The sequence below is a fragment of the Entelurus aequoreus genome, linkage group LG10 (assembly GCF_033978785.1).
Source record: "Entelurus aequoreus isolate RoL-2023_Sb linkage group LG10, RoL_Eaeq_v1.1, whole genome shotgun sequence".
Taxonomy (NCBI): domain Eukaryota; kingdom Metazoa; phylum Chordata; class Actinopteri; order Syngnathiformes; family Syngnathidae; genus Entelurus; species Entelurus aequoreus.
Genome location: NC_084740.1, coordinates 4,211,427 through 4,235,090, shown reverse-complemented (window position 1 = coordinate 4,235,090; position 23,664 = coordinate 4,211,427). Strand labels below are relative to the sequence as shown.

At 38.5% G+C, this 23,664-nt stretch overlaps 2 protein-coding genes across 3 annotated transcripts in view; one reads left to right on the top strand and one right to left on the bottom strand.

The window, feature by feature from the left end:
- ift80 (intraflagellar transport 80 homolog (Chlamydomonas)) overlaps positions 1-10,527 on the top strand; it is a 107,785-nt gene extending 97,258 nt beyond the window's left edge. The window contains exons 18-21 of the mRNA XM_062062003.1: positions 61-233; positions 2,112-2,235; positions 3,470-3,619; positions 9,894-10,527. Coding sequence (XP_061917987.1) covers positions 61-233; positions 2,112-2,235; positions 3,470-3,580 — 408 coding nt within the window. The 3' untranslated portion in view covers positions 3,581-3,619; positions 9,894-10,527. The remainder of the gene's footprint in view (positions 1-60; positions 234-2,111; positions 2,236-3,469; positions 3,620-9,893) is intronic.
- Positions 10,528-12,113: 1,586 nt separating this feature from the next.
- Positions 12,114-21,709, bottom strand: LOC133658168 (uncharacterized). Of its 2 annotated transcripts, none has more exons than XR_009827409.1 (2): positions 13,412-21,709; positions 12,114-12,661 (listed from the first exon to the last, which is right to left on the bottom strand). XR_009827409.1 is itself a non-coding variant. In XM_062059873.1 (2 exons), the coding sequence occupies exon 2, from the start codon at positions 19,886-19,888 to the stop codon at positions 13,856-13,858; it is 6,033 nt and encodes a 2,010-aa protein (XP_061915857.1). In that variant the 5' UTR covers positions 19,889-20,574; positions 21,325-21,709; the 3' UTR covers positions 12,115-13,855. The 2 variants fall into 2 exon arrangements, 1 of the variants encoding a protein (XP_061915857.1); XM_062059873.1 differs by having other exon boundaries at positions 12,115-20,574; positions 21,325-21,709.
- Positions 21,710-23,664: the final 1,955 nt, after the last annotated feature.

The window sequence follows — 23,664 nt, the reverse complement described above, 5'->3', positions numbered from 1 at the left end:
AGAGCTTCTCAAAGTGAGCGGCGTGAGGATGCTAATGTGCTCGTCTCTTCCTCCTCGTAGCTGCCGCGGGTGCATTACATCAACTTTATCAAGCAGCAGCCGTCCAAGGAGTCGTCTTTGGCCCACCTGCTGCTGTTCAGTGGGCAGGTGCAGGAGGCCGAGGCCACTCTGCTGCAAGCTGGACTCACGTACCAGGCCATACAAGTCAACATTGACCTCTTCAACTGGCAGAGGTAGGACACTCTGACACTTCCTGCACTGACACCTTCTACATCATGTACTGTGTGTTTGTACATTATGTACATTTTGTACTGTGTGTTTGTACATTATGTACATCATGTACTGTATGTTTGTACATTATGTACATTCTGTACTGTATGTTTGTACATCATGTACATTTTGTACTGTGTGTTGTGCATTATGTACATTTTGTACTGTATGTTTGTACATTATGTACATTTTGTACTGTATGTTTGTACATCATGTACATCATGTACTGTGTGTTTGTACATCATGTACATCATGTACTGTGTGTTTGTACATTATGTACATTTTGTACTGTATGTTGTGCATTATGTACATTTTGTACTGTATGTTTGTACATTATGTACATTTTGTACTGTATGTTTGTACAATATGTAAATTTTGTACTGTATGTTGTGCATTATGTACATTTTGTACTGTATGTTTGTACATTATGTACATTTTGTACTGTATGTTTGTACATTATGTACATTTTGTACTGTATGTTTGTATATGATGTACATTTTGTACTGTGTGTTTGTACATTATGTACATTTTATACTGTATGTTTGTACATTATGTACATTTTGTACTGTATGTTTGTATATTATGTACATTTTGTACTGTATGTTGTGCAGTATGTACATTTTATACTGTATGTTTGTACATTATGTACATTTTGTACTGTATTTTTGTACATTATTGTACTGTATGTTTGTACATTTTGTACTGTATTTTTGTACATTATGTACATTTTATACTGTATGTTTGTACATTATGTACATTTTGTAGTGTATGTTTGTGCATTATGTACATTTTGTACTGTATGTTTGTATATTATGTACATTTTGTACTGTATGTTTGTACATTATGTACATTTTGTACTGTATGTTTGTATATTATGTACATTTTGTACTGTATTTTTGTATATATTATGTACATTTTGTACTGTATATTGTGCATTATGTACATTTTGTACTGTACATTTGTACATTATGTATATTTTGTACTGTATGTATGTACATTATGTACATTTTGTACTGTATGTTTGTACATTATGTACATTTTGTTCTGTTTGTTTGTACATTTTGTACTGTATGTTTGTACATTATGTACATTTTGTACTGTATGTTTGTGCATTATGTACATTTTGTACTGTATGTTTGTACATTATGTACATTTTGTACTGTATGTTTGTACATTATGTACATTTTGTACTGTATGTTTGTATATAATGTACATTTTGTACTGTATTTTTGTATATATTATGTACATTTTGTACTGTATTTTTGTACATTATGTACATTTTGTACTGTATATTGTGCATTATGTACATTTTGTACTGTACATTTGTACATTATGTATATTTTGTACTGTATGTATGTAAATTATGTACATTTTGTACTGTATGTTTGTACATTATGTACATTTTGTACTGTATATTGTGCATTATGTACATTTTGTACTGTACATTTGTACATTATGTATATTTTGTACTGTATGTATGTACATTATGTACATTTTGTACTGTATGTTTGTACATTTTGTACTGTATGTTTGTACATTATGTACATTTTGTTCTGTTTGTACATTTTGTACATTTTGTACTGTATTTTTGTACATTATGTACATTTTGTACTGTATATTGTGCATTATGTACATTTTGTACTGTACATTTGTACATTATGTATATTTTGTACTGTATGTATGTACATTATGTACATTTTGTACTGTATGTTTGTACATTTTGTACTGTATGTTTGTACAATATGTACATTTTGTTCTGTTTGTTTGTACATGATGTACATTTTGTTCTGTTTGTTTGTACATGATGTACATTTTGTACTGTATGTTTGTACATTTGCCAGGGCATTAGAGCTGGCAGTCAAACACAAGACACATGTGGACACGGTGCTGGCCTACAGGGAGAAGTTCCTGCAGACGTTTGGCAGGAAGGAGAGCAACAAGAGGTTCCTGCAGTACACTAAAGGGGTGAGCAATAAGAGGTTCCTGCAGTACACTAAAGGGGTGAGCAATAAGAGGTTCCTGCAGTACACTAAAGGGGTGAGCAACAAGAGGTTCCTGCAGTACACTAAAGGGGTGAGCAACAAGAGGTTCCTGCAGTACACTAAAGGGGTGAGCAATAAGAGGTTCCTGCAGTACACTAAAGGGGTGAGCAACAAGAGGTTCCTGCAGTACACTAAAGGGGTGAGCAACAAGAGGTTCCTGCAGTACACTAAAGGGGTGAGCAATAAGAGGTTCCTGCAGTACACTAAAGGGGTGAGCAACAAGAGGTTCCTGCAGTACACTAAAGGGGTGAGCAACAAGAGGTTCCTGCAGTACACTAAAGGGGTGAGCAACAAGAGGTTCCTGCAGTACACTAAAGGGGTGAGCAACAAGAGGTTCCTGCAGTACACTAAAGGGGTGAGCAATAAGAGGTTCCTGCAGTACACTAAAGGGGTGAGCAATAAGAGGTTCCTGCAGTACACTAAAGGGGTGAGCAACAAGAGGTTCCTGCAGTACACTAAAGGGGTGAGCAATAAGAGGTTCCTGCAGTACACTAAAGGGGTGAGCAACAAGAGGTTCCTGCAGTACACTAAAGGGGTGAGCAACAAGAGGTTCCTGCAGTACACTAAAGGGGTGAGCAATAAGAGGTTCCTGCAGTACACTAAAGGGGTGAGCAACAAGAGGTTCCTGCAGTACACTAAAGGGGTGAGCAACAAGAGGTTCCTGCAGTACACTAAAGGGGTGAGCAACAAGAGGTTCCTGCAGTACACTAAAGGGGTGAGCAACAAGAGGTTCCTGCAGTACACTAAAGGGGTGAGCAATAAGAGGTTCCTGCAGTACACTAAAGGGGTGAGCAATAAGAGGTTCCTGCAGTACACTAAAGGGGTGAGCAACAAGAGGTTCCTGCAGTACACTAAAGGGGTGAGCAACAAGAGGTTCCTGCAGTACACTAAAGGGGTGAGCAATAAGAGGTTCCTGCAGTACACTAAAGGGGTGAGCAATAAGAGGTTCCTGCAGTACACTAAAGGGGTGAGCTCCTTGCATGCATTGATTGGTGCAGCAATTACACAACAGTTGAACTAGTAGAGTGTTTCTAACAGTTTCCTGTGGTTTACGAGCTTTTCACCCACTGTTTACACATCCAGTGTGACACAAACACTTGAGCTTTCATCACTTCCATGCACAGGAAATGTAGATCTCTTTGTCATCTTCCTCTCAGGTTGAAGTGGACTGGGATAAAATCCAAGCCAAGATAGAGATGGAGTTGGCCAAAGAGAGAGAAAAGGCTGCGAACGCGGCCGTCAAGACTGGTGTGGCCCAGCGGCGCTAATGACCAGAGGACTTGTACGGGTCTGGTGTGGTTGTTGAGGTGAGTCTGTGGTCAGTCACCAAGACCCCAAGCTTAGGAGGCACATTAGATGTCTTTAAGGATTCAATCAATCATCAATCAATGTTTACTTATATAGCCCTAAATCACCAGTGTCTCAAAGGGCTGCACAAGCCACAACAACATCCTCTGCTCAGATCCCACATCAGGGCAAGGAAAAACTCAACCCAATGGGATGACAATGACAAACCTTGGAGGGGACCAAAGATGTGGGGACCCCCCGAAATACCCACCCCACAACCCTCCCCCAACTCGAGTGGATTAAACATAATAGTGTGAGAGTCCAGTCCATAGTGGATCTAACATAATAGTGTGAGAGTCCAGTCCATAGTGGATCTAACATAATAGTGAGAGTCCAGTCCATAGTGGATCTAACATAATAGTGTGAGAGTCCCGTCCATAGTGGATCTAACATAATAGTGTGAGAGTCCAGTCCATAGTGGATCTAACATAATAGTGAGAGTCCAGTCCATAGTGGATCTAACATTATAGTGTTAGAGTCCCGTCCATAGTGGATCTAACATAATAGTGTGAGAGTCCAGTCCATAGTGGATCTAACATAATAGTGAGAGTCCAGTCCATAGTGGATCTAACATAATAGTGTGAGAGTCCAGTCCATAGTGGATCTAACATAATAGTGTGAGAGTCCAGTCCATAGTGGATCTAACATAATAGTATGAGAGTCCAGTCCATAGTGGATCTAACATAATAGTGTGAGAGTCCAGTCCATAGTGGATCTAACATAATAGTGTGAGAGTCCAGTCCATAGTGGATCTAACATAATAGTGAGAGTCCAGTCCATAGTGGATCTAACATAATAGTGAGAGTCCAGTCCATAGTGAATCTAACATAATAGTGTGAGAGTCCAGTCCATAGTGGATCTAACATAATAGTGTTAGAGTCCAGTCCATAGTGGATCTAACATAATAGTGTTAGAGTCCAGTCCATAGTGGATCTAACATAATAGTGTGAGAGTCCAGTCCATAGTGGATCTAACATAATAGTGTTAGAGTCCAGTCCATAGTGGATCTAACATAATAGTGTGAGAGTCCAGTCCATAGTGGATCTAACATAATAGTGAGAGTCCAGTCCATAGTGGATCTAACATAATAGTGAGAGTCCAGTCCATAGTGGATCTAACATAATAGTGTGAGAGTCCAGTCCATAGTGGATCTAACATAATAGTGTGAGAGTCCAGTCCATAGTGGATCTAACATAATAGTGAGAGTCCAGTCCATAGTGGATCTAACATAATAGTGAGAGTCCAGTCCATAGTGGATCTAACATAATAGTGAGAGTCCAGTCCATAGTGAATCTAACATAATAGTGTGAGAGTCCAGTCCATAGTGGATCTAACATAATAGTGTGAGAGTCCAGTCCATAGTGGATCTAACATAATAGTGTGAGAGTCCAGTCCATAGTGGATCTAACATAATAGTGGGAGAGTCCAGTTCATAGTGGATCTAACATAATAGTGTTAGAGTCCAGTCCATAGTGGATCTAACATAATAGTGTGAGAGTCCAGTCCATAGTGGATCTAACATAATAGTGTGAGAGTCCAGTCCATAGTGGATCTAACATAATAGTGTGAGAGTCCAGTCCATAGTGGATCTACCATAATAGTGGGAGAGTCCAGTTCATAGTGGATCTAACATAATAGTGTGAGAGTCCAGTCCATAGTGGATCTAACATAATAGTGTTAGAGTCCAGTCCATAGTGGATCTAACATAATAGTGTGAGAGTCCAGTCCATAGTGGATCTAACATAATAGTGAGAGTCCAGTCCATAGTGGATCTAACATAATAGTGTGAGAGTCCAGTCCATAGTGGATCTAACATAATAGTGAGAGTCCAGTCCATAGTGGATCTAACATAATAGTGTGAGAGTCCAGTCCATAGTGGATCTAACATAATAGTGAGAGTCCAGTCCATAGTGGATCTAACATAATAGTGTAAGAGTCCAGTCCATAGTGGATCTAACTTAATAGTGAGAGTCCAGTCCATAGTGGATCTAACATAATAGTGAAAGTCCAGTCCAAGTATTCATTAAATATGCAGTCATCAATAAATCTGACCCAAGGTGGCCTAGGTAGATATAATCAAAGGTATTGATACAGTAATAGATAGTAAATATATACTGCTTATAAATATGTCAAACGATTAAAATGTTGAATCGCGATTATTTGCAGTTTGTTCATATTTAACTCCCAGTTCATCTCAGATAGTTAACTCAAAATTAATGGCAGATAAATGTCATCGTTCATCATTAATAAGTGCAACCTAGACAGATCATTTTCAAGTTTTAATTACAATAACTGGACAATTACTTTTGTTTCATTAAATGTTTTTTTAAACATTATGCTCTTTTTTATTTTTTTTATTTTTTTTAATGGACTTAAACATGCTTTTAATGACCATAAAAAAATTACTTAGTGTCTTGCCAGATTTTGTATTTCGTAGGAATACAGAATTTGTATTCCTGCTATAGAAGCACTTGCATTCAGGAGAGAGGAGCTACACCATGTTTGGATACCAGTTTCGCACATCATTACCACAACATGTGGATTGTTACGATCATGGTTTGAGTCTCAAAGATGTTTGGTGATTTAGTTTGTGATATCGCTACCTAAATAAATGCTTCAGACATGTTGTTAATGGTATTCATACCTCTGCACGACAATGTTTTACCTACTCTATTTATTTTTAAAATGTAATATTCAGCCTGCTGAACATTCTGTAATTGCAGACTATCAATCAGAACAGGTTATAAAGTAATCTACACTTCATTTCAATCTGCCAGAAAACATATATTTAGGTAGAAAGATCACAGATTACATCATAAAGCATGATTGTAATGTATGACGATTTTTCATTTTGTTATGGTAGTTAGATCGGATTTGACGCGTAACATTGTTATTGTGTCTTGACACGTGTTGATGAATTGGAATTGGAAGGGAGTATTCACTTTTGTGATGCCCTGTAGTTACGAGGTATACCCGGGGGCGGTATATCTCGGTTGGTAGAGTGACCGTGCCAGCAACTTGAGGGTTCCAGGTTCGATCCTAGTCACTGCCGTTGTATCCTTGGGCAAGACACTTCACCCACCTGCTCCCAGTGCCACCCACACTGGTTTAAATGTAACTTAGATATTGGCTTTCACTATGTAAAAAGCGCTTTGAGTCACTAGAGAAAAGCGCTATATAAATACAATCCACTATTGTAGTGGATTGTCCGAAGCTTAAGCAGGCAACAAAAGTAGTTTAGTACAACACATTTATTTACCCATTATCAGAAGTGCAGGTTGAATTAAGTTGGCCGTGCAGACAGACCACATGTTACTCCGGAGTAAACAAGACACACACAAGCCAAAATCACTGTCGAGTTCCGGTCTTCTGCCATTTTTTATATGTCTCTTGTGCGTCATTGTTTTTTATCTAGTGCGTCACGATTGTTTTGTTTTGGTTTTGTCTGTTCCAAAACAACCTTGTATCTCTTAGTCATATTTGGAAAATGTAAACATTCTGTAGACAGGTTGGCATAACTCCATATTCACCTTTGTCCCACAACTGCTCCATTCAATGGCACAAAATAGAAGAGCATTGAAAATGAGCGGACATTCTTAAAAGACAAGAAATATAGGTCAAAAGGTCAGAAATTCTACGACACTATTAACACAGTAGTTAATACTATGATCAATGTTAATTAACTAAATGTGGGATATAAATAATAATGGAAGTGTTTGTATATAGTATATAATTGGTACAAAGGTGTAACTAACATGTGTACGAGGATATTTCACATGTCTTTACTGTGTATATAATAGAACAGTGTTTATGTTGTGTACAAGGTGTGTTTATAATATGTTGTGCAAAGGAAATTTCATACATTTTTGGAAGCTCGTCTTGTATTTGACATTGTTTATAGGGTTAGGCGCAATAGGATAGGATAGGTCTTTATTGTCATTGCAACAAGTACAACGAAACTATGTTTTCAGCACAAACCCGTTCAAGATTAGAGAAACAAACAGTGCACAGGGTTACAGAACAGGAACGCTGATGGGTCGCCACGAGGCGCCCCGTAAAAGGTGGGAAAAAGGTAAAACGCCGGGGGAGAAGATGAGTAAAAAAATACAATCTAGACTGGGCTCCTAAGGGGGCCTAGTCTGGAGTGGGAAAAAACGTCCATGCCATGCACACATAAACACGTTACATTTAATCACGACAACTCGCAACAGGGGGGTGGGGGAGTTGGGTCCCTGGAGGTCGACTGCTGCTATGAAGCGCTGCCAGCCGTCCATCACCCCGATCATTTCCACGTCTGACGTTTAGATTTGGAGGACAGCGCAAAGAAAGAGGCTTCAAAAAAAGTGTAGACAAGACAAAAACAAAGTGTATATATATTTATATGTGGTTATAGTGTATATATATTTATATCTGTTATAGTGTATATATATTTATATGTGGTTATAGTGTATATATATTTATATGTGGTTATAGTGTATATATATTTACCGGTATATCTGTTATAGTGTATATATATTTATATGTGGTTATAGTGTATATATATTTATATGTGGTTATAGTGTATATATATTTATATGTGGTTATAGTGTATATATATATTTATATGTGGTTATAGTGTATATATATATTTATATGTGGTTATAGTGTATATATATTTATATGTGGTTATAGTGTATATATATTTATATGTGGTTATAGTGTATATATATTTATATGTGGTTATAGTGTATATATATTTATATGTGGTTATAGTGTATATATATTTATATCTGTTATAGTGTATATATATTTATATGTGGTTATAGTGTATATATATTTATATCTGTTATAGTGTATATATATTTATATGTGGTTATAGTGTATATATATTTATATGTGGTTATAGTGTATATATATTTATATCTGTTATAGTGTATATATATTTATATGTGGTTATAGTGTATATATATTTATATGTTATAGTGTATATATATTTATATGTGGTTATAGTGTATATATATTTATATGTGGTTATAGTGTATATATATTTATATCTGTTATAGTGTATATATATTTATATGTGGTTATAGTGTATATATATTTATATGTTATAGTGTATATATATTTATATGTGGTTATAGTGTATATATATTTATATCTGTTATAGTGTATATATATATTTATATGTGGTTATAGTGTATATATATTTATATGTGGTTATAGTGTATATATATTTATATGTGGTTATAGTGTATATATGTGTATTTGTGGTTATAGTGTATATATGTGTATTTGTGGTTATAGTGTATATATATTTATATGTGGTTATAGTGTATATATATTTATATGTGGTTATAGTGTATATATATTTATATGTGGTTATAGTGTATATATATTTATATCTGTTATAGTGTATATATATTTATATGTGGTTATAGTGTATATACATTTATATGTGGTTATAGTGTATATATATTTATATCTGTTATAGTGTATATATATTTATATGTGGTTATAGTGTATATATGTGTATTTGTGGTTATAGTGTATATATATTTATATGTGGTTATAGTGTATATATATTTATATGTGGTTATAGTGTATATATATTTATATGTGGTTATAGTGTATATATATTTATATGTGGTTATAGTGTATATATATTTATATGTGGTTATAGTGTATATATATTTATATGTGGTTATAGTGTATATATATTTTCTCATTGTGTTTTGCACACTCTTGGAGTCAACATGTACATAGTGTCATGTACTGTATATAGTGTATATAAACCCCCCCGCCCCCCATTTTCTGTGTATATTGTTTTTCAAATCAGCTGCCATGTATACTGTGTATATGTACATCATTTATACATTTTTTAACGTAATTTTTTATATACATGTTACAGGTTATATATCTTTTGTTATTGAATGTATCAAATGTGATGAATATTTAACGGAAACAAGCCTTTTAGCTTTTTGTGCCATCCATTTGCCTTTTTAAAGCATTACAGGTCACATTTAAGATGTCAATAAACTTCTCAATCAATCAGGTTGGTAAATGTCACAAATAAGGGTACATCTCCAAACATCTTGTATGGAACAAGACAAGATTGTGTTCACAGTTTCAGGGATCCTATTTACACAAATGATGTCATGTTTAATTGCAATTAAATGGACTATTTGACTGCATAAGTGGCTAATGGACACATTCTTACTTGGCTGACACATTCTTGTGTGTTTACTGTGCTTCCAGCTGGACAATGAACCCTCGCAGTTTTTCATCCAGGAGGTCTCTGACATGGCTGCATTCATCTTTCCGTCTATCCTGACACTGAACATTCCTCCCCACAGCAGTCTGCTGCCACCTCTGCTTCACAGTAGCCAAGCTTTTGGGCCAAGTGCTGATCTGGTTTCCTCTAAACATGAAGACTTGCATTCAGACTTAGTCCAGATCATTTCTTTGCTTAGTCAGAATACTTCTGCTGGTGTTTGGTCGCCTCCATGCAGGCTGTGTTGTGCCTTTTTTACTAAGGAGTGGCTTCCCTTTGGCCACTTGGTGGATTGCTTCAGACTTGTCTTTCTGGAAGGTTCTCCGTTCTTCTTTTCACAACCCCCTCTCAGTTCAGACAGCTGGAAGTTCTTGGAGGATTCCTGGTGGTTCCGAACGTCGTGCATGTACAGATGATGGCGGCCACTCTGCTCCGATGGGACTTTCACAGACAGGTGTGTGCCTTGCCAAACCATTTCACGTCCACAGAATTGACCACAGGTGCGTTCCAATTAAGCGATACGACCCTCTTAAGGATGAGTCGAAACGTGATGAACCTCAGCTCAATTGTCAGCATTGTGGGAATAATAAAGTGACGACAAATAATGTCGTACTTGCAGGTTTTGTGTGTAGACTTTTTGAGAGGAAAATACTTTCATTGAAATGATTGAGGACAATCATAAACACTGCCTCGGTTTTATATTACATGTTGCTAAAATGTCAGTGATTAGCAGGAGCCTGCACTGCAAAAAGTCAGTGTTCAAAAACAAGTGAGAAAAAAATACAAAAATGAGGGGTATTTTATTTGAACTAAGCAAAATTATCTGCCAATACAACAAGAAAATTTGGCTTGTCAAGACTTTCCAAAACAAGTAAAATTAGCTAACCTCAATGAACCCAAAACAACTTAAAATAAGTATATTCTCACTAATAACAAGTGCACTTTTCTTGGTAGAAAAAACAAATATGAGACCTTTTTGCTCAATATGTTGAAAAATATTCTTAAATGAAGTAAATGCTAGTGCCATTATCTTGACATAATGATATGCACTCGGCATTACATTTCTTGAAACCAGCAAACTTATACTAAAAGCTAATTTATTGTTCTTAATGGAAAGGCAACAAGGCAAGCGCTTGTTACTCTCGGGGTCTCCTAGCCGCTCAGGCAAATTATATTGTCTAAAAATGCATTTTTCCATCGATAACATGACATCATCGCACCAAGTGCGTGCTCTTTCAGTCAATTAGTGTGCAAGGAATATATATATATATATATATATATATATATATATATATATATATATATATATATATATATATATTTACAGCCCGTCCCAGGACAATTTTTTTTTATTGTAATTTTGAAGAATTTACCTGAATGTGCATGAACTATTTCTGTTCAAAATTGTTTGAAATGTTAAATGTTTGAAATATTAACTGTCAGTTTACTGTACTGTGCCAACTGTACTACTATATGAGTACCTATTTTCTATTGTTTCATTGAAAATAAAACAGCAAAGTCCATTTGGCTGTCATCTGTTTTAATTATGAGACACAATTGTGTCAAAGTCATGATTTTTTATTTCATGCTTGAAATAAGAAATGATGACTTTAAAAAAGTAGTTTTATACTTGTGAGTGTTGATGACACAGCTTTGCACACTGCAAAAACTGAAATGTTCAGTAAGATGAAATATGTCAAATAAGGGTGATATTTGCTTATTTTCTGTCTGATAAGATCATTCTTCTCACTAAACAGATTTGATGTTAGAGTGTTTTACTTGTTTTAAGTGTTTTGCTCCTAAATGATGTCAGTAAGATATTACAGCTTGTTGCTGAGATGTTATGACCTATATTGAGTAAAACATGCTTGAAACTAGAATATCAACTGTTGTGTCATCAACACTCACAAGTAGAAAACTACTTTTTTAAAGTCATCATTTCTTATTTCAAGCATGAAAAAAAAAAATCATGATGCCGAGCGCATATCATTATGTCAAGATAATGGCACTAGCATTTACTTCATTTAAGAACACATTTTCAACATATCTACCAAGAAAAGTGCTCTTGTTATTAGTGAGAATATACTTATTTTAAGCTATTTTTGGCTTCATTGATTGATTGAAACTTGTATTAGTAGATTGCACAGTACAGTACATATTCCATACAATTGACCACTAAATGGTAATGTAGCACCCCTACTGTAGGATAGCAGGTTAGTACAACAATTAAGATTACTAGGTTCTTGGCTGTATAATTGAGAGACTCGCAATGAGACGTTACGTACTTAGTGGACCACAGAACAACTGCTGGCAAATTTATTGCACAATAATAAACAATAACACATGAACAGTGTGCTTTTTAAATTGTAAATACCCCCCAAAAATAAATAAAAATAGAGCTCTGTTGCAAAAATTCAAAAGTAGCAAAATAGAAGAAATGTCCTTTTTAAATTGTCCTTTGAAAAAGTAAATTCTACCCGGGTAGTAATGAATTGAACACTGTCTATATTCCTTGGTTGGGAATCCTTAGTTCTATTGTAATCCGTTATTCCATACTGATTCGGTTCGATACTTGCGACTCTGATGGTGGATCAGTTCAGTTATAGGTCGCTGCAGAGTGTGGAGACCGATGCAGCTGGCCACACCACATCCACACGCTCCCTCTCCGCAGACTCTCACTCACTGGGACTGGCTCGCCATCATAACTCAAGTCCAGTTTGGAACCAGACTTCAGGATCATACAAAAACCAATCTGCACATAGCAGTACAGAATGTAATCAGTTAGAATACTCTTTTTACTCTTAGTTCTCTTCCATATGGTACCATATTAACTTCAATTATAAATCAATAAACACAGTTACTCATTTTAACCATTTAGTTATGGATATATGAATACTGGTCGGTTCACACTGTACTCCATATAAGTCTGTAAGACTTTAACAGCAGCATCAAATCATGAAAACTATAGTAGCTTCACCTCTTACTTATGACTTCAATGAATGAAATGAGTTACATCCATTTAAGGATTTTTACCCTTTTATCTTTAAATTATGAACTGTGAATTATCACTTTTTAAACCATCACAAAATAAAATAAATGATTATTTAACTGAAATCACATTTTGGTCATCATGTATTATAATGGTTATCATTTTAACTGTATCAATTTAATAAATGAAATGTATCAACAGTTCCCCTTTAAGCAGAATGACGAGGGTGCTTTTAGCAGCATTGAAATGAATGCAGCTCCTCTGCTCACTGCTAAGGCTGAACACAGTAACATTAAATAAACCTCTCTTTTACACAAAACGAAAATACAATAAAGTTATCCAACTGCAACATGCTAACATGTCACAGGGCATTCTCTCAAGACATCATATTACTCCAATTGGTTTTGTACATTTTAACTCTGTGTCTTGTTATCAAACTCCTCTCTTTAGCGCTAACAGGATGGCTAGGCTAACAGGCTTGCTAGTAGGCCTCACTCACAAAGTAACACTTACTGAAGTTCTCAGCAGCACAAAACACAGCAATCCAGCTCCCACTGGAACCAGGCTATCTTATGCTGCTTTTCCAACACTCGGTTTGAGGAGTGACAAGTATTTTAACTTATAAACCTTGTCTTTGTAACACAACGATATGACTCGTGCCTTCACTCTTTGACGTTCAGTGAAGGAATGTCTGGAATGAGAAAGGTGCGTGCGACCTCTACTGGCCAACATGTGAATAACGTGCTGCGTGCATGTATCATTAATTTAACCCTGTAGTGACCACATGACTTTGACACATCAAGTTTAACATTTTTTAAGTGACCAAAGTGACTTTGGCACACCATAGATTAGAAATGAATAATAGGAGAATATATTAGTGACACTATATTTCCATATGGGTTACACACTCCCCCCTTAAGTCAGCATGAGTCCCTTCATGTGCTATAACATCTTGACTCAAATTGCTATAACCTCATGACTGTCGTAGTCACCTAAGGAAATGAGTGCGTGATTGAAACTGTCTAAAAGACTTTGAGCAAAAGAGATGAAGGGTTTACCCAACAGTGGGTAGTTCAATCGGTCTGGTGGCCGCCGTGACCTTATAGATCGGCGTACCATATTGCCTTCCCCACAGTCATCAGGTAAGTCGGTTCCCTCGCCTTGAGTATCTTGAGCTTCTGGAATTTCAGTGTCATTTCCCGGTTTTCCATTTTCATTACTCTCCAACTGGTGATCTCCAACCACTTCAGGAAATTCCTTTTCTTTTTCAACTCGCAACGCAGGCTCATTACCAGCAGAGGACTCCACTTGTGATTGGGTTTGTAGTGTCTCGCCCACTTCCTTTTCTGTGGGAGGATTGTCAGCTACAACCAGCTGTTTAGGGATGTCATAGACCTTTGTAAATCTCTTCTCAGTGAGAGCTGAGGTTTCCTCGGGAAGGACTGTGTACTCCTCTTCAGACTCAGAACTTTCCTCTTCTTGGACCTGAGGAGAACATTGTCTTGTCCTGGGACGACGAATCGGCCTTGGCTGATTGGGTTCCTCATCCTCGACTTCAACCAATTGCCCGCATGGCAGCAGAAGATCCCTGTGTAAAGTGCGGACTGGACCATCTTCATCTACTGGCTGAACCTTGTAAACAGGTAAGTCGCCCATCTGTTGTAAGACACTGTACACAGCGGACTCCCACTTGTCAGCGAGTTTGTGTTTGTTCCTCAGACGGACATTTCTCACCAGTACTCTATCTCCCACTTCAAGTGCAGACTCTCTGACTCGTTTATTCCACTGCTGCTTATTCCTCTCAGCAACCTTCTGGGAGTTTTCAATGGCTGTTTGATAACTCTCCTCCAGTCGAGACTTGAGATTTCGCACATATTGGGAGTGAGATACTGGTGTTCCTTCCCTTACGGGTAGGTTGAATGCAATATCGACTGGAAGCCTGGGTTGTCTCCCAAACATTAACTCATAGGGACTGAACCCGGTGACCTCGCTTCTGGTACAGTTGTAGGCATGTGTGAGTGGTTTAACGAAATCACGCCAGTGACTCTTCTCTTTTTCTTTCAGAGTACCCAACATGCCAAGAAGCGTGCGGTTGAACCGCTCAACCGGGTTTCCCCTCGGGTGATAAGGACTGGTTCTCACTTTCTTGATACCGGCTATGGCACACAGTTCTTTAATAGTGTGGGATTCGAAATCTCTTCCCTGATCACTGTGCAAGCGTTCAGGAAAGCCGTAGTGAACCAGGAACTGCTCCCACAGACACTTTGCAACAGTAGTAGCTTTTTGATCTTTCGTGGGTATGGCTACTGCATATTTTGTAAAGTGGTCTGTGATGACCAGAATGTCCTTAGTATTGTGGGAATCAGGCTCCAGTGATAGGTAGTCCATGCAGACTAATTGCATTGGCCTATTTGTCTGGATACTGACCAGCGGTGCTGCTTTCTCAGGCGGAGTCTTCCTCCTAACACAACGGCCACAGGTTTTGACCTTGTGCTCAACATCCGCAGCCATTCGTGGCCAGTAGAATCTTGACCGTACTAAGTCAATGGTACGGTCTATGCCCATGTGTCCCATGTCATCATGGAGACACTTGAGTACAGTGACTCTGAGGGACTCTGGAAGAACGAGTTGATAGATCGTTTCCTCTTCACATTTCCGCTTCCTGTACAGGAGACCGTCTCTCATCTCAAGGCGCTTCCACTCCTTGAGCATCAGTGTGAGTTCAGGAGAATTAGGACCAATGTTCCGAGGTACTGGGCCTCCAGATTCCAACAGATGAATAACATGTTTGATGGCAGGATCAGCTTCCTGACGTTCTCGGAGGTCATCCTCACTGAAGATGGGTACTGTCACATGACCTAATAATTCTTCATCACTGTAGATGTCTGGAACAGCGTTGGCGTTGAGAGCTAGGGATTCAACCAACGTGATGGAAGGTAAGTTGTCGGTTTCTCTTATCAGGTGTCGGTGACAAAGGGCTGTAACTGCATCTTCAGGTAAGTCTAGATGGTCAGGTGACGATGATAGATGATGTGAGGTGAACCGCTTTATTCTCTCTCTTTCTTCCAGTGAAGCGTCATCCTCAACCAGCATTCCATGCGGTCGCCTGGAGAGACCATCGGCATCTTGATTGCTCTTTCCAGCCCTGTACTTGATGTTGAAATTGAACGTAGAAAGGGCTGCTAGCCAGCGATAACTGGCAGAATCTAGCTTAGCTGAGGTGAGTATGTAAGTTAACGGATTGTTATCCGTTACCACAGTGAAGTTGTTACCATAGAGATAGTCCTGGAACTTCTCTAGGATTGCCCATTTTAAAGCTAGAAACTCCAGCTTGTGTGCTGGATATCTGGCCTCACTAGATGAAAGGCCCCTACTGGCATAGGCGATGACCCTTGATTGGCCGTCCTGCTCTTGGTATAAAGCAGCTCCTAAACCAGTAGTACTAGCATCCGTATGCAGTGTATAGGGGAGCTTTGCATCTGCGAACCCCAGGATGGGAGAAGATGTGAGCTTCTCTATGATGCATTCAAAAGCGTCCTGACAAGCAGGTGTCCATCGTTCTGCGAACGGCTCTTTTGGATTGAAATATTTCCCTTTACATGTCGTCATCTTCTGGCCTTTTCTGAGAGGTGGATAGCCAGAAGTGAGACTGTTTAGGGGCTTCACTATTTTAGAATAGTCCTTGACAAAGCGGCGATAATAGCCGGCGAAGCCTAAAAAGGACTTCAATTCTTTTAGGGTCTGTGGCCTTGGCCACGTTTTCAGTGCAATGACTTTCTCGGGATCAGTCTCGACACCATCTCTTGAGACGATGTGTCCAAGATAACGTACAGACGTTTGGAAGAATCTGCACTTCTCGGGAGAAAGCTTGAGACCATATTCTCTTAGCCGTTGAAGGACGTGCAGAAGCCTGGCCTCATGTTCCTCCAGGGAGGCAGAGAACACAATGAGATCATCAAGAAACACAAGCACCTCTTTCAGGTTAATGTCACCCATGCATTTCTCCATTAGGCGCTGAAATGTACTCGGCGCATTGGTTATCCCCTGGGGCATACGGTTGAACTCCCAAAACCCCAGGGGACAGACAAAAGCAGTCTTGGCTTTGTCACTCTCTTCCATACCAATTTGGTAATATCCGGACTTGAGGTCCATTACGGAAAACCACTGTGACCCGGTGAGGGCGGAGAATGCTTCTTCGAGGTTTGGTAGTGCATAAGCATCCTTTATGGTTTGCGTATTCAACTTACGGTAATCGACACAAAGTCGGACATCACCGTTCTTTTTCTTTACAACGACTATGGGTGACGAGTAGGGTGACTCGGACTCCTGTATCACACCAGCTTCTAGCAGTGTTTTAAGGTGTTTCCTCACAGCCTCATAGTCATTGGGATGTATGGGTCTTGAACGCTGTTTAAAAGGAGTCTCGTCCTTGAGCTTGATACGATGCTTGACTTTGGTGGCATGACCAAAATCAAGGTCATGATGTGCGAACACATCAGAGTAACCATTGAGTTTCTCTGTGACTCTGGTTTTCCATTCCTCTGGTAGAGGAGAATTGCCGAAGTCAAATGTCAGGGTGTTGTTTGTGGACTGATTTGGAGAAAATGTTGCACTACAACAGTTCACAGTAGCTGCATTCTTGTCAGGTAATGGACTTTTTTCAACAATCTTATCAGGAACATGCAGTTCTGCGACAATACAGTTTGTGGGTAGTGTTATGTCATGGTCTGTCTCGTTTCTCAGCCAAACAGCCAACTTGTGCTGAGGCTGCTGGGGCAAAGTGACGAGGCAACAGTCAACGAAAATGCCACCAGGTAAGACAGACTTTCTTGGCTGTTCCAGAACTGCCAATTTCTCCGTATTTGCAAGATTGACATTGACCTGGCCTTCCACAAGGACTTTATCATGTGCAGGAATAACTTTCTGCGGTTTCGCTTTGAGTGTCATTAGACCTATTTGCCCAGTGCTCTTTAGCTTTTGTCTAAATTCAAGTGCACTGAGGATTTGTTTGTAGCCATGAACAGTTGAAGTGGTCTTTTGAGTGTTGTATTGGCACTCTTCATCATATAATACATCAAGTAAGTTGGTCCCTATTAGAACAGGAAGGTCACTGTTGGAGCGTTGATCAGGGACAACTAATGCTAGAGTGTTCACTTCGGGTGCAGTATCAATAAACTCTTTTGGCAACCTAATACTGACTTCTACATAGCCCAAATATGGGACAGACTGACCATTAGCACCTTCCACATCAAGAAGATTGAATGGCTGGATAGGCTGTTCTGACAAGTGCTCTGTGTAGAATGAGTTTGAAATTGTGGTCACCTGAGACCCTGTGTCAAGAAGGCAGTTACAATTTACACCTGACACAGTCACATTACTGATGCATTTGTTGCCAATTAAACCTTTTGGTATTTTAGATTGGTGCTTGGTTCTGTGAGAATAACTTGAAACATTTTGTTTGGAGCTTGTGTTAGTCTTTGTTCCTGTTTGCTCCTCAACAGGAACATGATTTATAAATCCTGTTTGCTTTGTTCGTCCCACAGCTTTTGTTTCTCTTTGCTTAGCTCCCTTGGAGGTAGCCTTTGTGGAAGATTCATCCATGGACACTTTCAGGTTTGCCAACTGGGCTTGAAGTTGTGCAAGTTGTTTTTGTATTTTCTTTGTACTCTCATTATGGTTGTACTTTACAGCAACGGCTGCTACGTCCCTCTCATCTGTATCAGATTTGTACACGTTCACATTATTAGACAGCACTTTAGCTTTGTGAAATCCAACATGTTGCTTCATACGACGAGATCTGGCAGCCTGCTTGTCTTCCTCCGTCCTCACTAAGAGCAACAACTCGGAGAATGAGGGTGGGGCATCCTTCTGCAGTTGGGACAGCTGAAGATGTGTGATTAAACTATTGTTGAAACATCCCCTGCAGAACTGTTTCAGCAGTTGCCGGTCTGCGTCGCTGGCAGGAATGCCATTCCTCTTGACTACTTTGCTCAGTATTGACTGTAGACGATGTAAATAAGCAGAAGCCTTTTCACCCGGCTCTGCGTCGGTGGTAAGGAATGCTGCAAAGAGCTCATCAGCATCATCCACAGTACCGTAGGCTGAGTCAAGAGCATGCAAATAGTCACGTGGGCTCGACTGGGGCCCAAGATGCTTTACAACATTTACAGCTGGAGGAAGGAGACTTTCTACAATCCTTCTGACCACTTGCTTGTCAGGGATTGTGGAATCGCTGAAGTAGAACTCGACATTACTACGCCAAGTGTCATAATCGACTTCCAGGCTGGGGCAGGGAGTTTTCCCAGAGAAAGGCCTCAACCTGGCATGGTGTGTTGACGACATGTCACTGCTCTTTACAATATGCTCCACGACCATTCTCTGCACCTCAGGTGTGTTAATTTGGTCAAGTGGTAGCTGAAAGGGTGATCTGGCACCACTAGGCAGGGTTTGTCTAAGTGGGACCGCATTCATATTTAGAGTGGACTGAGTTGGGGTTTGGACTGATGCTGGTTCAACTCCACTCTTGTGAGAAGTAGACAAGGGGGTTTGGTGCTCAACATCCTCATCTCGTTGAGCTGGCCTGCTTTCTTGAATTCTGGCCAACTCCTCTCGCAGGATTTTCTCAAAGTCTGTGCCACTCAATTTTGCAATGCTTTCAAGCTCACACAGGTAGAATTTGGTTATGTTCGAACCTGCATTAGCAGCATAAACACTAGATAAAAGTTGCACATAGTGTGTAATTTTGTCATCTGAAGAAGGTCTGTTATATGGTAAATCACGTGCAAGAACACTAACACCTTCCCCAGATTTAAACTCAACAATAGCAGAATTTGGGAATTTAGCATCGGAACTGTCAATTTTAACCACTCTTTCAATGGACCCATATTGATTCAAAAAGTCAAATACCTCCTCATCTACTTCAGTACCAGACATGCCACTGACCAGTACTGAACTGGGTACCTTAATGTTTTCAGACTTAATGACATCCATATTTCAAGTGTAAAGTCAGAGGTATTACAAAATTTGTGAATAAACGTTGCCAGAGCTGTTCTGTATTGTACGCACAGTATGAATTCGGAATCACAGCGCTCCTGGCTGGCTCGCCAAGTGTGTAGCACCCCTACTGTAGGATAGCAGGTTAGTACAACAATTAAGATTACTAGGTTCTTGGCTGTATAATTGAGAGACTCGCAATGAGACGTTACGTACTTAGTGGACCACAGAACAACTGCTGGCAAATTTATTGCACAATAATAAACAATAACACATGAACAGTGTGCTTTTTAAATTGTAAATACCCCCCAAAAATAAATAAAAATAGAGCTCTGTTGCAAAAATTCAAAAGTAGCAAAATAGAAGAAATGTCCTTTTTAAATTGTCCTTTGAAAAAGTAAATTCTACCCGGGTAGTAATGAATTGAACACTGTCTATATTCCTTGGTTGGGAATCCTTAGTTCTATTGTAATCCGTTATTCCATACTGATTCGGTTCGATACTTGCGACTCTGATGGTGGATCAGTTCAGTTATAGGTCGCTGCAGAGTGTGGAGACCGATGCAGCTGGCCACACCACATCCACACGCTCCCTCTCCGCAGACTCTCACTCACTGGGACTGGCTCGCCATCATAACTCAAGTCCAGTTTGGAACCAGACTTCAGGATCATACAAAAACCAATCTGCACATAGCAGTACAGAATGTAATCAGTTAGAATACTCTTTTTACTCTTAGTTCTCTTCCATATGGTACCATATTAACTTCAATTATAAATCAATAAACACAGTTACTCATTTTAACCATTTAGTTATGGATATATGAATACTGGTCGGTTCACACTGTACTCCATATAAGTCTGTAAGACTTTAACAGCAGCATCAAATCATGAAAACTATAGTAGCTTCACCTCTTACTTATGACTTCAATGAATGAAATGAGTTACATCCATTTAAGGATTTTTACCCTTTTATCTTTAAATTATGAACTGTGAATTATCACTTTTTAAACCATCACAAAATAAAATAAATGATTATTTAACTGAAATCACATTTTGGTCATCATGTATTATAATGGTTATCATTTTAACTGTATCAATTTAATAAATGAAATGTATCAACAGTTCCCCTTTAAGCAGAATGACGAGGGTGCTTTTAGCAGCATTGAAATGAATGCAGCTCCTCTGCTCACTGCTAAGGCTGAACACAGTAACATTAAATAAACCTCTCTTTTACACAAAACGAAAATACAATAAAGTTATCCAACTGCAACATGCTAACATGTCACAGGGCATTCTCTCAAGACATCATATTACTCCAATTGGTTTTGTACATTTTAACTCTGTGTCTTGTTATCAAACTCCTCTCTTTAGCGCTAACAGGATGGCTAGGCTAACAGGCTTGCTAGTAGGCCTCACTCACAAAGTAACACTTACTGAAGTTCTCAGCAGCACAAAACACAGCAATCCAGCTCCCACTGGAACCAGGCTATCTTATGCTGCTTTTCCAACACTCGGTTTGAGGAGTGACAAGTATTTTAACTTATAAACCTTGTCTTTGTAACACAACGATATGACTCGTGCCTTCACTCTTTGACGTTCAGTGAAGGAATGTCTGGAATGAGAAAGGTGCATGCGACCTCTACTGGCCAACATGTGAATAACGTGCTGCGTGCATGTATCATTAATTTAACCCTGTAGTGACCACATGACTTTGACACATCAAGTTTAACATTTTTTAAGTGACCAAAGTGACTTTGGCACACCATAGATTAGAAATGAATAATAGGAGAATATATTAGTGACACTATATTTCCATATGGGTTACAGTAACACCCCAATAAGTCATGATCCGTGGTCCGGATCATGTTGTTGTAATGTTCTGTTAGTTTTGGACTCCCTTAGTTCCTGTTTTTGTGCACCCTTGTTTGTTATCACGGTTCCTTATTATTTCCACCTGGCTCTGATTAGTGTTTGCCTGCTCACCTGCTTCGCGAGCACTAATCAGAGGCATTATTGAAGCTTGCCTTTGCCAGTCAGTCGTCCTGGCGTCATTGTTTGCCTCATGCCTCGCCACGTAAGTCTTGTTAGTTTCATGCCACAGTTCTCTTGAGTATTGCTTGTCCATAGTCCATGCTAACTGTTAGCTTCTGTTTCCTGCGCTAAGTTTTTGTGTTTTAGCTCCAAGTGCGATCAGCGCGTTGCGTTCCTTTTTGTTTGTACCTCTTTGAGTTTTGGATAATTAAAACATGTTCCTACCCGCAAGTCCTGCCCGGAGTCGTCCGTTTGCATCCCGGGAGAACGAACCTCGCAGTAAGCTGCAACCAAACCGTGACGATAAGTTTTTCAACGTGTTTAAGTCCACGTTAATCATTTCATGGTACAGATATATACTATCAGCATAATACAGTCATCACACAAGTTAATCATCAGAGTTTATACATTGAATTATTTACATTATTTATAGAGATGTCCGATAATATCGGTCTGCCGATATTATCGGCCGATAAATGCGTTAAAATGTAATAACGGAAATTATCGGTATCGTTTTTTTTTAATATCAGTATCGTTTTTTTGTTGTTGTTTTTTTTAATTTATTTTTGTATTAAATCCACATAAAAAACACAAGATACACTTACAATTAGTGCACTAAGCCAAAAAACCTCCCTCCCCCATTTACGCAAAAGTGTTGTTTCTTTCTGTTATTAATATTCTGCTTCCTACATTATATATCAATATATATCAATACAGTCTGCAAGGAATACAGTCCGTAAGCACACATGATTGTGCGTGCTGCTGCTCCACTAATAGTACTAACCTGCAACACTTCATTTTACTCATTTTCATTCATTACTAGTTTCTATGTAACTGTTTTTATATTGTTTTACTTTCTTTTTTATTCAAGAAAATGTTTTTAATTTATTTATCTTATTTTATTTTATTCATTTTTTTTCAAAAGTACCTTATCTTCACCATACCTGGTTGTCCAAATTAGGCATAATAATGTGTTAATTCCACGACTGCATATATCGGTTGATATCGGTATCGGTAATTAAAGAGTTGGACAATATCGGCATATCGGATATCGGCAAAAAGCCATTATCGGACATCCCTAATTATTTACAATCATTATTTACATTGAGGTTAGCTAATTTGACTTGTTTTGGAAAGTCTTGACAGGCCAAATTTTCTTGTTCTATCGGCAGATAATTTTGCTTAGTTCAAATAAAATACCCCTCATTTTTGTATCGTTTTTTTTCTTGTTTTTGAACACTGACTTTTTGCAGTGCATCAGTTGATATTCTAGTTTCAAGCATGTTTTACTCAATATAGGTCATCACATCTCAGCAACAAGCTGTAATATCTTACTGAGATCATTTAGGACCAAAACACTTAAAACAAGTAAAACACTCTAACATCAAATCTGCTTAGTGAGAAGAATGATCTTATCAGACAGAAAATAAGCAAATATCACCCTTATTTGACATATTTCATCTTACATTTCACTTTTTGCAGTGTGTGTTTCCGCGTGGATAAGTGTATGTAAAATGTCAATAATGAATGACAGGGCACTTCTTCTGAACTTTTACTGGAAATGTATTCTCGGCTGCTTTCCGCGTGGTCGATGACAGGAATATAATATAATGACCCGCAGCATTAGTGCTGGTCTTGTAAGGCGGCGGTCCTGGATTCCAATACTGGTCAAAGTTGATTTAAGACTGTATTTACATTTATGTTTCAATGTTTTTTTTGCACTTAAGAAATTATCACTGATGA